Source organism: Nannospalax galili, unplaced genomic scaffold, assembly GCF_000622305.1.
Source record: "Nannospalax galili isolate Female #2095 unplaced genomic scaffold, S.galili_v1.0 scaffold43, whole genome shotgun sequence".
Lineage (NCBI taxonomy): Eukaryota > Metazoa > Chordata > Mammalia > Rodentia > Spalacidae > Nannospalax > Nannospalax galili.
The window spans coordinates 5,339,560-5,353,621 of NW_008353342.1; the positions used below are offsets into that span (position 1 = coordinate 5,339,560).

Sequence of the window (14,062 nt, forward strand, 5' to 3'; positions counted from 1 at the left end):
ACTGTGCTTTGAAGGGCCGAGGGGCAGAAACAAAGAAGCAGTCACTTTGAAGCTGTTTTCCCTGTGACATGGGTAGGAGAGACAGAACAATGGGAAAGTAACTCAGGCCCTGCCACGTGGGGTTGCAGTGTTGACACAAGGATGAAGGTGAGAGAACTTCATGGTTATGCTGAGTCAAGCTGGCCTGTTTGGAAAATCTGGCTGTTTTTCTGTATTTGAATTGCTCAGACTGTCAAATATTAACTTACTTTTTGTTTTGATATGCAACCTTAGAATGGATGATGCCGTTTTGATTTTTAGTTGGAACCTGGTGTGGGAGCTTAGTTCAAAACACTGCCCTGCCATTCCTAGTTCAGGAGCTATTTGCAGTTGATGGCTGCTGGGGGAGGGAGAGTCACTTTCCTTTGAGGGTATCACCACTGGCAGGTTGTCCACACCCTGATGATGGCCTTACACCAGTGCACACATGGGCAGCACTAACTGGTCTTAGTGGGTTATTTAAATAAGGAGATGAAGTTAGGAGGGAATGTGTTGGGGGCCCAGGGGGAGATGGAAGAAAAAGAGGGTGGATATAATCAAGAAATATTTTACAGATATATGAAAGTTTCAAAAGATAAATAAATATTATTTTAAAAAACACTACCCTGAATTTTAGAACCACAGCTCTAAAATGGTTCTGAGAAATTTGCCTACAAGGCCCACATTCACATAAACTTTAATGTGATTTAAACCTAATACATTTCCCCTCCATGGATGACTGGTGGGTCTTTTCATGCCATGGATGTTGCCATCTGTGGCAGCACAACCTTTCCAGTATGCTTGTCTAAACTCTACTTCTCATTCGAGTCTTTTCCCTTTCATGAAGCACGTTCTGGTTGCTGGAAACTTCAGTCACCAAATGTCAGTCCTCTGTTGTCTTCAGGTTTCATATCCTCAAACTCAGCCAACTACAGATTGAAGTGTGTGTGTGAGTCTGTGTGTGTGTGTGTGTGTTCATGTGGGTATGTGCATGTTTATACATACAGAAGCCAGAGGCCACCATGGGATGTCTTCCTTGATGCATTCCACCTTGTGTTTTTGAGTCAGGGTTGCCCCTGAACCTGGAACTTACTGTTTGTCTAGGCTGGATGGCCAATAAGCCCTGAGCTGAGGTTAAAGATTCGATCCTGCCATGTCTTTTACCTGGGTGTTGTAGCTTTGAACTCAGTTTCTTTTCCAACTGAACCATCTCCCCAGTCCCTAAGAATGCATAATTTCAAAATTGCATCTATACTGAACATGTACAGACATCTTTCTTACATTATTTCCTAAAAGCTCGGTGGTGTGTGCTTGCCTAGTATGTGGCATGCACTAAGCTCAATCCTTAGTACCTCAAAAAGCAAAAAAACAAAAAAACAAAAAAACCCAAGTACTTTCATGGTATTTACATCATACTAGGAATTATAAGTAATCTAGAGATATTTAAAACATGTGGATATGTGTATGTTATATGGAAATACTACCCCATTTTCTATATAAGGACTGAAACGGAGAGACGGGAGGGCAAGAGTTCTCCAGGCAGAAAAAATACGGGCAAAGTTCTAGATCATTGAAAACTGGAAGTTTAGTTCTACTGGAATAGAGAGGACAAGGCATGGAACAGCAAGAGATGGGACTTGAGGGGTTAAAAACAGCATGACTTAAATCAGCATTTTAAAAATATCATTTTGGCTACAGTACTTGTATGAGGGGAGATGAAATGCAGCTGATATGGTAACCAAGCTAACAGACGATGCTGATGTTGATGGCTGTGGTAATGCTGATAACGATGGAAAAATGGATATATTTTAGGCATGATTTCAGGGGTAGATTTGTGAAAACTAAGCAGATGTGAAGAATGAGGGAGAGGAAATTAAATGGATGTGAATGTCATTCGTGAAGGAGGCCAAGATAAAAACAAATGTTGAGGAGAAGATAATGAATTCAGTGTCAAAACTGATACTTGGCAGTTTTTTTCTTGGTAGACACCCAGGAGATAGCTTGGTAGTTGTGTATGTTGGCCTGAACCTGAGGAGAAATGCCTAAGGCCAGAGACAAAACTGCGAGACTCATCAAAGGAAATGGGAGTGAGAAGCAACACTGATCCAAGAAGACAGCAACGGACAGCACACAAACAAAAAGAAGAAAAAGCCAGATTAAAAGCCAAGGGACAAAACTGTTTAAATAAGCAGCAGGATTGCACAAAATTTAGAAACGGCCATGTGGTAGAAGCAAATACAAACAGCTCAATTCTCATACTGATTCTTCACTCCGTCTGTTTTACTATTAGATATGATGTAGCCTTGCCTTAATTAGGCATTTCTATGGAAGATTAGTGAGTTAATAAAGTAATTATAGTATTTCAGAGGGTAGTGATATATATGAAAATAATGCAGGGACATATAGAAAATGCTGGAGGAATCAAATTTTAGAAGTCTAATTAGTCAGAGGGGCTGGAAAGATGGCTCAGCAGTCAAGAGCATTGACTGCTCTTGCAGAGAAGACTTAGGTTCAATTCCCAGTACCCACAGCTAACAACAGTCTGTAATTCCAGTTCCAGGGGATCCGGACTCCCTCTTCTGACCGCCATGGAGATTGCTCGACTTGGGTGCACTTAGATGCAGGCAATACATTCATATACATAAAATAAAAATAATAAAATGCTACAAAAAGGAAGTATAATCAGAGACTTGACTTCACTAATTGGGCAGGTGAAGGAACAATTAACATCTTAACTTATTCTAATTTTTTTTTTCTGGTCTTTTTGAGACAGGGTTTCTCTGCAGCCTCAGCTGGCCTGGCACTCTGTGTAGACCACACTGGCCTAGATCTCACAGAGATCCGCCTGCCTCTGCCTCCCCAGTGCTGGGACTAAAGGTGTGCGCCACCCCATGTAGACCAGGCTGATTTTGAACTTACAGAGACCCCCCTGCCTCTGCCTCCCCAGTGCTGGGACTAAAGGTGTGCGCCACCATGCCTGGCTAACTTACTCTTAAATTTTATTTAGATGTTTTAACCAAATGTCTGCCGCACATGACATTAGCTGCAAATATAAAGGATTTAAGACAGAATTAATGTTGAAGGCCTTCTTCCAGACACTTTGCTAGGTACTTTATAAGAAGTTCTGGTAATGTCACCGAGATTTACAACTTAATGGAGAGCGGGCATCCACATAACAGTTCTTGCGGTAGTGATGCAGTCGTTCTAATGAACAGGAATGTTTGCTTTGACATTGCGCCAAAGGCTGATATGTACTGGATCTACCTAAAGTTCTGTTTGAGATAAATTAACGTGTGAGTGATATGCTTAAATCTAACAAAGGGAAAGCGAAGACGTTGATACTTGTTCACATCTGTACTATAACACCGGTTGACTTCGTTTTCCCAACAATTCTGATATGCTAATCTAATAGTCTGAGACAGGGAAACAAGCTGAGGAGGCTGAGCAAGGAACGAGACAGTCGTGGTGGCACTGTACCTATATTTAAGACAATCTGCCTCAAAGTGCAGTTTTTCCCACCGCAACACAGCTGTCCTGATCAGCTGCTCAAATAAAGGCTTAGTGATTTCCAAACTACACAACCGGAAGCAGGTGGAGTCAGGGTTGGGGGAGCAGAGCCGGAAAGGAGGTCAAAGGAGTTGCACCGAACTTTCCTTATCTGCGCTTGCGCAAGGGAGGAGCAATCGGGAAACCGCCTACGCCCCGAGACGTGCGCAGCCGCAGAGCCGGCTGGAGGCGGAACCAGGACGTCGGGGCTTCGGTCTCCCAAACACCGGGTGGAAAAGGCAGGCGGTAGCCGCGCCAGTGCGCATGCGCGGGCCGCCCTCGCCTGGTAGGGCGGATCGCTGACGGGGGAGGCCGGCGGGTAGGAGCGAGCGGGCGCAGGATGGACGAGGACGTGTTGACTACTCTGAAGATCCTCATCATCGGCGAGAGCGGGGTGGGCAAGTCTAGGTGAGGCGACGCGGGCGGCCACTCCCTTGGCCTCGGGGAGGCGTGCTGGGCCGGGAACGGTCACCACGGCGGCCGGGCTCCGGGGACGCGGCGGCCCTGCTGCCTCCTCTCCGGCCCGGGCCGCGCGCCACCGCGCTTAGGCTTGCAGGCCCGGGTTCTCGGGACCGCAGGATTCCTGGCCGCCCAGGCGGCGCTCGGCCCGCCGCAGAGCTCAGGGCGTGGCGGGTGGGCTCGGGCGTGAGCCAGCGGCGGCGCCCCGGGCCCTCGCAGGCCTGTTCCCCCCGCAATCCTAGGCCCAGCTGGAGCGTCACTCCGGGCTTGGCCAGCCTGTCGCCGCCGGAGCTGAGCTCGGTACTAACTTCACCACTAGGCGATTTCCCTCGAGCTGTCCCCAGATGCGCAGTGTTCTCCCCAGAAACTTTGGTGACGTCGTAGGTCACATTCCTGGCCTGTTTTGGCGCAGCCTATTGCCGCGTCTTATGTTCATTTTTTAAATTAGTTCGCTAAGAACGCACGGGTTTTGTGACTGCCTGAAAAAGTCTTTGTAAGGCACAGGTGCTTAAGCTGTGGGCCACTTTTGAAAGTGTGTTCCATCTCGTTTGGCCACCGCACCGGCCCGGAGAGGAGCATCAGTGCGTTCTTGTGCTTTTCTGGCTTGACACTTGAGGAGGATTGTTGTCGGTAGAACTGGTATTAGGTGAGAGGTAGACCGAGGTGGGTGTTGCCGGAGAGTTATGATTTCATCTAGGTCTGAACAGAGTTCTCCACGTTAGGTCATCCTTGCCGTCCGATTATCAGCAGACGATAGTCTGGTTTCTCTTGATCTTTAAACACCAGAGGACTTTTTTTTTTTTTTTTAGCAGTTTCATATTTGCCCTTACCTCATGATAAATCTTTCAAATAACTTTGCATCACTTTATAAAGACTGAAATTTTTAGGTGCTTAAGCATTTTCAAGGTTATTAAATAAACCCGAGGGTTTTTTGGTCTTTTTTAAAAAAGCTTGACAATACGTTTTCATAGTTTAATGTGTATTCTTAGTATGTTATAGTGACATATTTACAGATCTACAGCATGGAATAAACGTTGTGGATATCAACATAGTATGGTGTGTATTAAAGTACCGAACAAAATATTTATGTTTACTATATTGGTACATACTGGGATGTTAAATAGTATATTGAACATTGTTTTACTAGGAATTCCATACCTCATGATCTTTTTTCATTTTTACTTGAGATAGAATGCACATCAGGTTAAGCCACAGGAGATGGGTGTGTCTTCTGTTGTCTTTTTGCTTTTTGAAATGGAGCTTTCTATGTGGTCTCTAAACTGGCCTGCAACTTTTTATGTCTCCTAGCTGACCTCAGACTAGGAGCCGCCTCCTTCAGAGTTCAGAGATTACAAGGTTCTATCACCATGCCTGTTTAGAGAGTGCTGTTTTTAAAATCAAGAATAACAATTTTCATTTCAGCCAAGTAAAGGACTGACATGATCTATTGAATGGCTGATGAATTTTAGTATGTAAGAATTTTCTAGAAGATTAGCTGGAGTGTATACTTGACTACATAATTGAAATTCTTTTATGGTTGCTTTATTTTTTCTTTAATTTTATTTAGTTTCTTGTTCCCTTTTCAAGTCTTTCTTTGTCTTCCTTTTTCACTCCTGTAGAAAATCTTTTTATTTTATTTTATGTATGCGTATGCATGTATTGCCTGCATGTAGGTAAGTGCACCCATATCATGCAGTGCCCACAGAGGACAGAAGAGGCCATCGGATCCCCTGGAGTTAAGGACAGTTGTTAGCTGCTTTGTGGGTGCTGGGATTCGAACCCAGGTCTTCTGCAAGAACAACCAGTGTTCTTAATCGCTGAGCCATCTCTCCAGTCCCTCCCTTAAACAATCTTATTTGAGTCAAATATGTTTTAAACTTTTAAAAAATATACTTAATGATAAATTATGACTTGCCACAAAATTTTAACATTTTAGTTAATTCCAAAGGATTAGATTTGGGGAGCAAGAGTATTGGTCTGTGATGGGCTGTGGAAACAGCTTTGACCACACTTACCTTTGTGGATTCAAGAATAAATGACTACCATAGAAGAGGCCTTTGCCTTTTAAGGCAGATCAGTAGAGGAGCATGTGTCACAGATGTGATCTTGCAGGGTAGGCTAACCAGCAGTTTGTTTCTGTTTTTTCAGAGCTAGGCCAAGTGAGATGGTAATTGTGTTGCTGGGGAATTATTATACAGCAAAGATAACTTAGTTTGAATTAGTGGGATTCTTCAAGTTGATTTCAGACTGTTAGAATGTTATAATAGGCATGAGATCAGGATTATGAAACCAGTATGCCACTTGTGTAACCATGTGTGTGTGATACATGGTTAGTCTGAGACTTCATTGGAAAACTGAGGGTGCTGAACAGAAACCTCTCAGACACTGTTAAATGTACAGTTTAAGGCTATGATTCTGTGGTCCAGCCTGCTGAAGTAAAACATGTAGCAGTTTATTAAGAGCCAGAATGGAAATAGAAACCTTCTGTTAATCAAAATTCCTATTCAGTCTACATTCCTTATACTTTTTAAGGCAAATTCTGTTTTTAAATGAAGAAATGCAGATTAGCATTAGTCACATTATTTCTTTTTTTTTTAAAAAAACAGCTGGGTGTGGTGGGGCATGCCTTTTATCCCAGCACCAGGGGGACTCTCTGTCAGGTGGAGGCTAGACTGTTCTACATAGCAAGTTCCAGGCTAGCTGTGGTTGCAGGGAGACCCTTTCTCAAAAAGACCAAACAAACAAAAAAAGTTACGTCAAGATATTAAGTAGAAATAGCTGAATTTTGACTCTGTTGCTTTGACTCTTGTGTTTGTTTTATAGTAAACACAGAACAAAATCAGGGAAAGGAGAGCTAATTCTTGAAATATAATTAATAATGCTGAGTTTTCAGATTACCAGGGGCTGTTATGTTTTGCCAAATATTCTGTGGACAAAAGTATCTCTAGCAGCAGTATTCACAAGCTATAGAAATATTCATAAAATTCTCATTACTTCGGACACCGTTTCTTTGGTTTTATTGATGTTAGCAGGCCAATGGAATAATCTACTTTAGAAGTAAATATGAGCAAAAACTGATTGCTTTTGTAAATTTAAGACTTTATAAAAACCCTAAAGTGTTGATTCTTGAAGAGCCTCTAATAACTGGCCCTTGTGCCTCTCAGTGAGTAAAATAGTACTGGATGGTATGAAGCTGTAGCATGCCTTTCTGGTCATGTCTCTTCATTCCTGCCTTGCTAGTTTCCTTACCACTTCCTAGGTTAGTCCTTCCCTCCCCCTCACTGTAACCATGGCAGTTATCTCCTGTTACTGTGCCTCTATTTTTTTGTTGGCATGAATTTTTCAAAATGTAGAACAATTCTTATCATGCTTTTCCTTTGAAAGTCTTTTCTGGTTCCCAGTTGCCTAATTTGGTTTTCATGCCTTACCCAGCATTCACCTGGCTGTCATCCTTTTCCTCCCCACTATTTTTTACTGTGGTGTTATGTCTTACTACTTGTTACAGGATGCTGTGTGCTTGAAGCTTTATTTTTACTTGATAAAGAGTGAAGCAGCTTGTTCCCGTCTTATCCATGCCAGTGTGATGCTGCAGTATCATTTCTCAGAAGGATTAAAAGAATGGCAGCAGCACAGCTTTCTCACTTGAGGAACTGTACATGAGAGCATGGGGCATATATTTATTAGAGATGCCTTTGGTCTTTGGAATTTGCAATCCATTGATTGCCTTTCCAATAATTTAATTCCTCTGCATATGCCTGCACTGACGTGCAGGCCTACATCAGTTCTTCTTTCTTCCAACTAATTAGTACTTTGTGCCAAAATGAACTCATTTATCATGTGATTAGAAATAAAAAGTTATGGTCCTAATCTGTTTTTTAATTCTCTTCTAGCCTACTCCTCAGATTCACAGATGATACTTTTGATCCTGAACTTGCAGCAACAATAGGTAAGCTGAGTTTAAAAATCAGTAGAAATGCCCCACATTTTCTTGCCTTTGGGCTGTTTCATTTTAATCCCTCTGTTCCCTTTTCAGGGTTTTGGTGTCTAGATCCCTGAAGTCTTCTAGATCTCAAAAAAGAGCTTCCTTGTCACAGTGCAGTGACCACAGTTCAAGCCTGATGGGCTTGGGGACCCCGACGGATAGAAATCAGAACACAGGGGATGCAGAGGTTTATGTGCCAGTGCATGTTTATTATGAACCAAACCAAGCTTATATAGGAATCAGATCTGGAGTAACCAAGGAATAACTAAGGATACACCACTCAACAGAAAGTAACCAAGGAATAACCAAAGATACATAAGAATACATTACTTCACCAACCGAAACTCACCCGATGTTTACAGTATCCAAGACTGAGCTGCATAGTATCTTAGATATAAGGTGTACTGTTTGTGATTACTCTTAGCAACTACTAGAATTCATTATTTCTATATAGAAACCAAGTTATCAGTGCTGAGAAACTCCGGTGCCCATAAACTGAAACAGAACTCTTTATGTTTCCAAGACTGCCAATTAATCAGGGAAGCACAGCCTGTCAACTCAGACCACAGAAGCAAAGAGCAGGGAAAGACCCAGGGTGGAAGCATTCTTTTTCCAATGCTTAAGTCAAGGCAAACTGCCACAGCCTAATGCAGCAATGGCTGTGCCCATAATAATAGTAGCTCCCAACACTACCTCTTCTCTTTTCTTGTGGCACTTGGTTAGCATGACTAATAGATATTTGTACATATATTTCATTCTTGTACTGTGGATGTCTTGTATTCTGCAGTATACCATGGTAATTTTAATACTTATTGCATCACAACCACAGTTAGAATGACGAATAATTCAAACTTGGTCTGTGTCAGCATGCGCCTAACATTGGGGTCTGTTAATTTTATACTTTTAATGTTTTCTACAATATTTGGCGTGTATTCTGAACTCTACATACTTGTTGATAATAGTTACTAGTTAATAGGAGCAATGATACCCAAGTGTGGTGTGTGGGGTGTGTATGTGTTCGTGTGGGAGCGTGCAGGTGTGTGGAAGACAGAGGTTGACCTTGGATATTTTTCTTTGTCACTTGCCACCTTATTTTTTGAGTCAGAGTTTCTCACTGAACCCCACGCTCTGAGACTTGGCTAGACTGCCTGGCCAGCGAGCCCTAGGGATCCTCCTATATCTACCTCCCCAGTGCTAGGATAGGCCACCATGCCCAACTTCTTTGTGGGTGCTAGGGATGTTAACTCATGCTTGTGCAGTAAGCATTTTACTGACTGAACCATCTCCTTAGCACCCCAAATTTATTTTAAAAATAAAATTTAGAGTGCCTAGAAGTGGTTTGTCACCCTAGACTATTAGAATATGGGAGGAGGCAGGTACATACTTGACATTACATGTTTGGGGAGAAGATAGCACTATAAAGGCACCAATAGAGCGTGTAGAGTAGTGAGCATCTGGTGGAATAGAGCTGGAGTGTCTTCATTCTGCTATGGTGTGGGCATCATTGAGCAAGCCATACTTGTTTTCGTCTATAAGCTATGAGGTGGGGGAGAGATGTTCTTCCAATTCTAAAATTTGATGATCTGCTGAGGATATAAAAAAGAGAGTCTTAATATTATTAGGGAAAATAGAAAGTTCCTTTTAATTGGCTTTCTTTTTATTTGTTGTGACCCTTGCTTTTTTTTTTTGTCTTTTTTTTTTTTTGAAGCAGGATCTCCCTGTAGCCTCAGCTGACCTGGAACTTACTATGTAAACCAGGCTGGCCTTGAACTCACAGAGATCCGCCTGCCTCTGCCTCCCAAGTGCTGGGACTACAGTGCGCCACCACGCCCGGCATGTTCTCACACTAGCCCAGATTGGCCTGGAGCTCACTGTCTAGCCCAGGGTGGCCTCTACCTGGTGGTAATACCCCTGTCTTGGCCTCCCTGTTGTTGGGATGATAAGCATGAACAACCATGCCCAGCTCTTGTCAGTCTCTCATTTTCTAAATTTTTAAAATTTTTTATTGTTTTGAAACAGGGTCTTGTCTCTACAGCTGGCCTGGAACTCCCTATGTAAACCAGGCTGACCTCAATCTCTCAGAGATCCACTTGCCCCCACCTCCTCTGAGTGCTGGGATTTAGGTGTGTGGCACCACGCCTGCTCTTTTTCAGTCTCTGTTAATCGCAAGTTTGTCAGTCTTTGGTGGTCTGTCTTTGACAGTTTTGAAGCGTACAGGCCAGTTATTTTGTAGGATGTCTCTCAGCTCAGCACAACTGGTGCATCCTCAGGTTAGGTTTTACTTACACATTTTTGGCAAGAATTCTGCAAAGGTACTTCTTAGGGCATTACATCAAGAGGTGTGTGGTCTGTATCTGATACTTTTTTTTAAAAAAATATTTTATGTGTACGCATGTATTGCCTGCATGTAGGTAAGTGCACCCAGGTCATTCATGTAGTGCCTGTGGAGGCCAGAAGAGGCTGTCGGATCCCCTGGGGCTGGAGTTATGGACAGTTGTTAGCTGCCGTGTGGGTGTTGGAATTTGAACCCGAGGCTTCTACAAGACCAGCCAGTGTTCTTAACCACTGACCCATCTCTCCAGCCCCTGTTCTGATACTCTTGATGGGCCACTGGTCACACAAGGTGCCAGTTTCTACCACTGTGACATTTTTATCTTCCCTTTTGTAGTTTTCGTGCAGAAAAAAATTGTTTTGAAATTGTCTAGATAGCCTATTTCTATGGTCGCACGGAGGAGCGTCAGCTGCTGGCTGGCGCCTGTCTCTCGTGTGCTGCTGTGGGTCCCATGTGCCGCGTTGCTGGGGTGTGCGAGTGTCGCGCACCGCGTTGCTGAGGGTCTCTGAGGCTACTGGATGCTGGCGACTCTACTGGTCACTGCGCTTCCAGGCGTGATCCGTTCCAAGCTACTGGGCACTCCCTCTAGGTTCGAGACCCATCGGCCGCCGGGTCACGAGGGGAAGTGCGGGAACGGCGAAAGCAGAATCTCCGCAAGTTGTTGTTTACGAAGGGACAGCCCCCTCTGGAGAGACTGAATCGTAGGCAGTAAGACACAGAACTCAGCTCAGTCAGACTCAGTGGTACAGCTCCTTTATTCAGTGACTCAGCTCAACTCCAGGTCTTAGTGATTCAGCTCTGATTAATTAGGGGAAACCAGGATATTTTATAGTGTGGGGGCAGTAGCAAAAGCCTTAGTTGATAGGTGCTTTGTAGGATGCCCCATTTACATGTGGTGGTGGGCTTCTGCCAGGCTGTCAGACAGTGTCTGATTATCGCACAGGAAAACCTGGCAGTTTCATTCTTGTGCCAGAGGCCATGTTTTTGGTAGGGCATCTGTGGCGGCCACTTCAAAAGGTGAGTCAGGAAGAGAGTAGGGAGGCGCCCAGCTGAGAAAGGGAGTCTCTGCATATGAACGCCGAGCTGACTTGCGGCTATCCGGACATGTAAAGACTGCTACCTTAGACAGCAGGGGTCCCCAACATTTTTCTTCTCATGTCATTCTACGCTTGTCTTAGCATCCACTGATAATGCTTTCTTGCCACAGGTGTAGAGGATATGTAGTCCTGTTGTACCAGCTGTGGTTGTCAAATGCCCTCATTCTGTCCACATTTAGTATTTGACTTTCTGTAAGGAAGCACCCATCTTTGTTTTTACCAGTATGAATTCAAAGCAGCTCTGCATTTTTTTTTTTAATTTTATATGTGTGCATGTAATTGCCTGCATGTGGGTAAGTACACCCGTGTCGTACAATGCCCACGGAGGTCAGAAGAGGCTTCCCTGGGACTGGAGTTACAGACAGTTGTTAGCGGCCATGTGGGTGCTGGGATTCGAGCCCAGGTCTTCTACAAGAACAACCAGTGTTCTTAACCGCTGAGCCATTTCTCCAGCCCCCAACACGATTTTCAATGGCTCATTTTTGCTTATCTATTTGCTGTTTTAAATTTGTAATGAGCTGGGAGTGGCGGCAAACCCCTTTAATCCCAGGAGGCAGAAGCAGGCATGTGTAGACCAGGCAGGGCTTGAACCCACAGAGATCCACCTGCCTCTGCCTCCCAAGTGCTGGGACTACAGGCGTGCGCCACCACACCCGGCTAGCTCTACATTTTTAATATACTGTATCAGGCATTACTTAGCATCTGTGTGATGTTAATACTAAAGACTTGTTTCTGTGCATATCAGAAGAAAAGGAACTATTTAAGACCTAGCAATTCAAAGTCCATTTTATTCCAGTTTTGGTATATTTGCTGGTTTAAAGTTACTTGTAAATCTTACTTTTTCAGAGCATAGGTAGTTTTGTTCAGTAACCAGTGGTGAGTAGCATGAGTCACAATTGGCCTGAGAATAAATGTGACTGAAATGAAACTCACTGAAGAAATGAGCCCATGGATAATATATCATTAACTCGGCACAAGAGCTTAGAGAATGACAGCCATTGTAGGCTATCCATATTACTGAGAAGGCTTTTTGTCTTCTACCAAAACATGCACTAAGGTTACTGCACGCTAATGGAGGTTTATACAGTTTCTTCCCGGAAGGTCTTTTGCATTTAGGCATCAGATTACTTTCTGCTTTCAGTTATAACTAATACACACGTGGGTTTTTTAAAAATAAAAAACCAAGCTGGGCATGGTAGTGCATGCCTTTAATCCCAGCACTTGGGAGGCAGAGGCAGGCAGATCTCTGTGAATTTGAGGCCAGCCTGGTCTGTGTAGAGAGTTCCAGGCCAGCAGGGGCTACAGGGATACCCTGTCTCAAAAAGACAAATAAATAAATAAATAAGTAAATAAATAAAATTTAAAAAAATTAGGTCAATTGTTAATGTCGTTATAGAAATTAGTGTTTTGTGGAAAATTTCTATTTTACCTCACAGTAAGTAGACTCATTAGGGACATATATTGGGTCTTTTTTTTTTTTTTTTTTTTTTTCTTTCTTTACCATACAGGGCCTGACTATGCAGCCCTGGCTGTCCTGAAACTCATTATGTAGATCAGGTTGGCCTTGAACTCATAGAGATTCTACTGTTTCTGCCTCTTGAGAGCCAGGCGTGCCAGGACTTAAAGGCCTAAACACCATGCCCAGTAATAAGGGAGTACCAATCCCAAGGAGCCAGCCAGGAGACAACCTTAAAGAAACTTTTAAAATAATTGTTGCATTTGGTTTTGGACAGTGCTACTATAAGCTAAGCTGGCATTTTCTTTTGTTCCCTGGAAATCTGCTAAAATAACAGAGATGGAAATAGTAAGACACAAACTCAATATTCCACTAAACGAGAAGACAGCTGAAACCAAGCATGAGGCAGATGGTCTTACCACCAGAAGCAGTGGAGAATCCTGCATGCTGCAAGTGGTGAGGAGGCCATATTGGACTCAGAGCCAGTAAGAAAGGCTTCTTGAAGCTGAGGCCAGGCCCCACAGGGTAGAAAGCTAAAACCCCTTCTTTCTAAAAACTGTCTGTGGGGAGACAAAGCTGAAAACTCATAGAAACAAGCCGTCCTTTTTTTTTTTCCAAGAGTAAGCACCTAGCTGGGCATGGTGGCATACACCTTTGATCCCAGCACTGGACTGGGGCTCTGAGAGGCAGGTGAATCTGTGTGATTGAGGACAGCCCAGTCTACATAGCAAGTTCCAGGCCAGCTGAGGCTACAGGGAGACCCCGCCTCAAAATAAAATAGAGTGAGCACCTTCTTTTTCTTATTTTTATTTATGTGTATGAATGTTTGGTGTGCATGTATATAAGTACATCTGTGCGTACAGTTCCTGTAGAGGCCTGAAGAGACTGTCAGATCCCCTGGAACTGGAGTTATGGATCTTAGCCACTATGTGGGTGTTGGGAACCCAACCTGGGTCCTTTGTAAGAACAGCCACTACTCTTAACTGCTGAGACATTTCTCCAGCCTGGAGAACTCATACATTTAACTATCTTTCAGATTGTAGTCCAGTAAGTGTGCATTGATACCTGATTGTGGCTTAATTTGTATTTCTCTGATAACTAAGGATGTGGAACATCTTAAGTTCATATTTGCTGCCATGTCCACATCTTTGTCTACATTTACTACTTTCCAT

General features: G+C 43.5%; 1 protein-coding gene across 1 annotated transcript in view; it reads left to right on the forward strand.

The window, feature by feature from the left end:
• The first annotated feature begins 3,774 nt into the window (after positions 1–3,774).
• Positions 3,775–14,062, forward strand: part of Rab18 (RAB18, member RAS oncogene family) — a 31,386-nt gene continuing 21,098 nt past the window's right edge. Inside the window, exons 1-2 of the mRNA XM_008850551.3 lie at positions 3,775–3,972; positions 7,914–7,969. Of these exons, the coding sequence (XP_008848773.1) occupies positions 3,905–3,972; positions 7,914–7,969 (124 nt within the window). The 5' untranslated portion in view covers positions 3,775–3,904. The remainder of the gene's footprint in view (positions 3,973–7,913; positions 7,970–14,062) is intronic.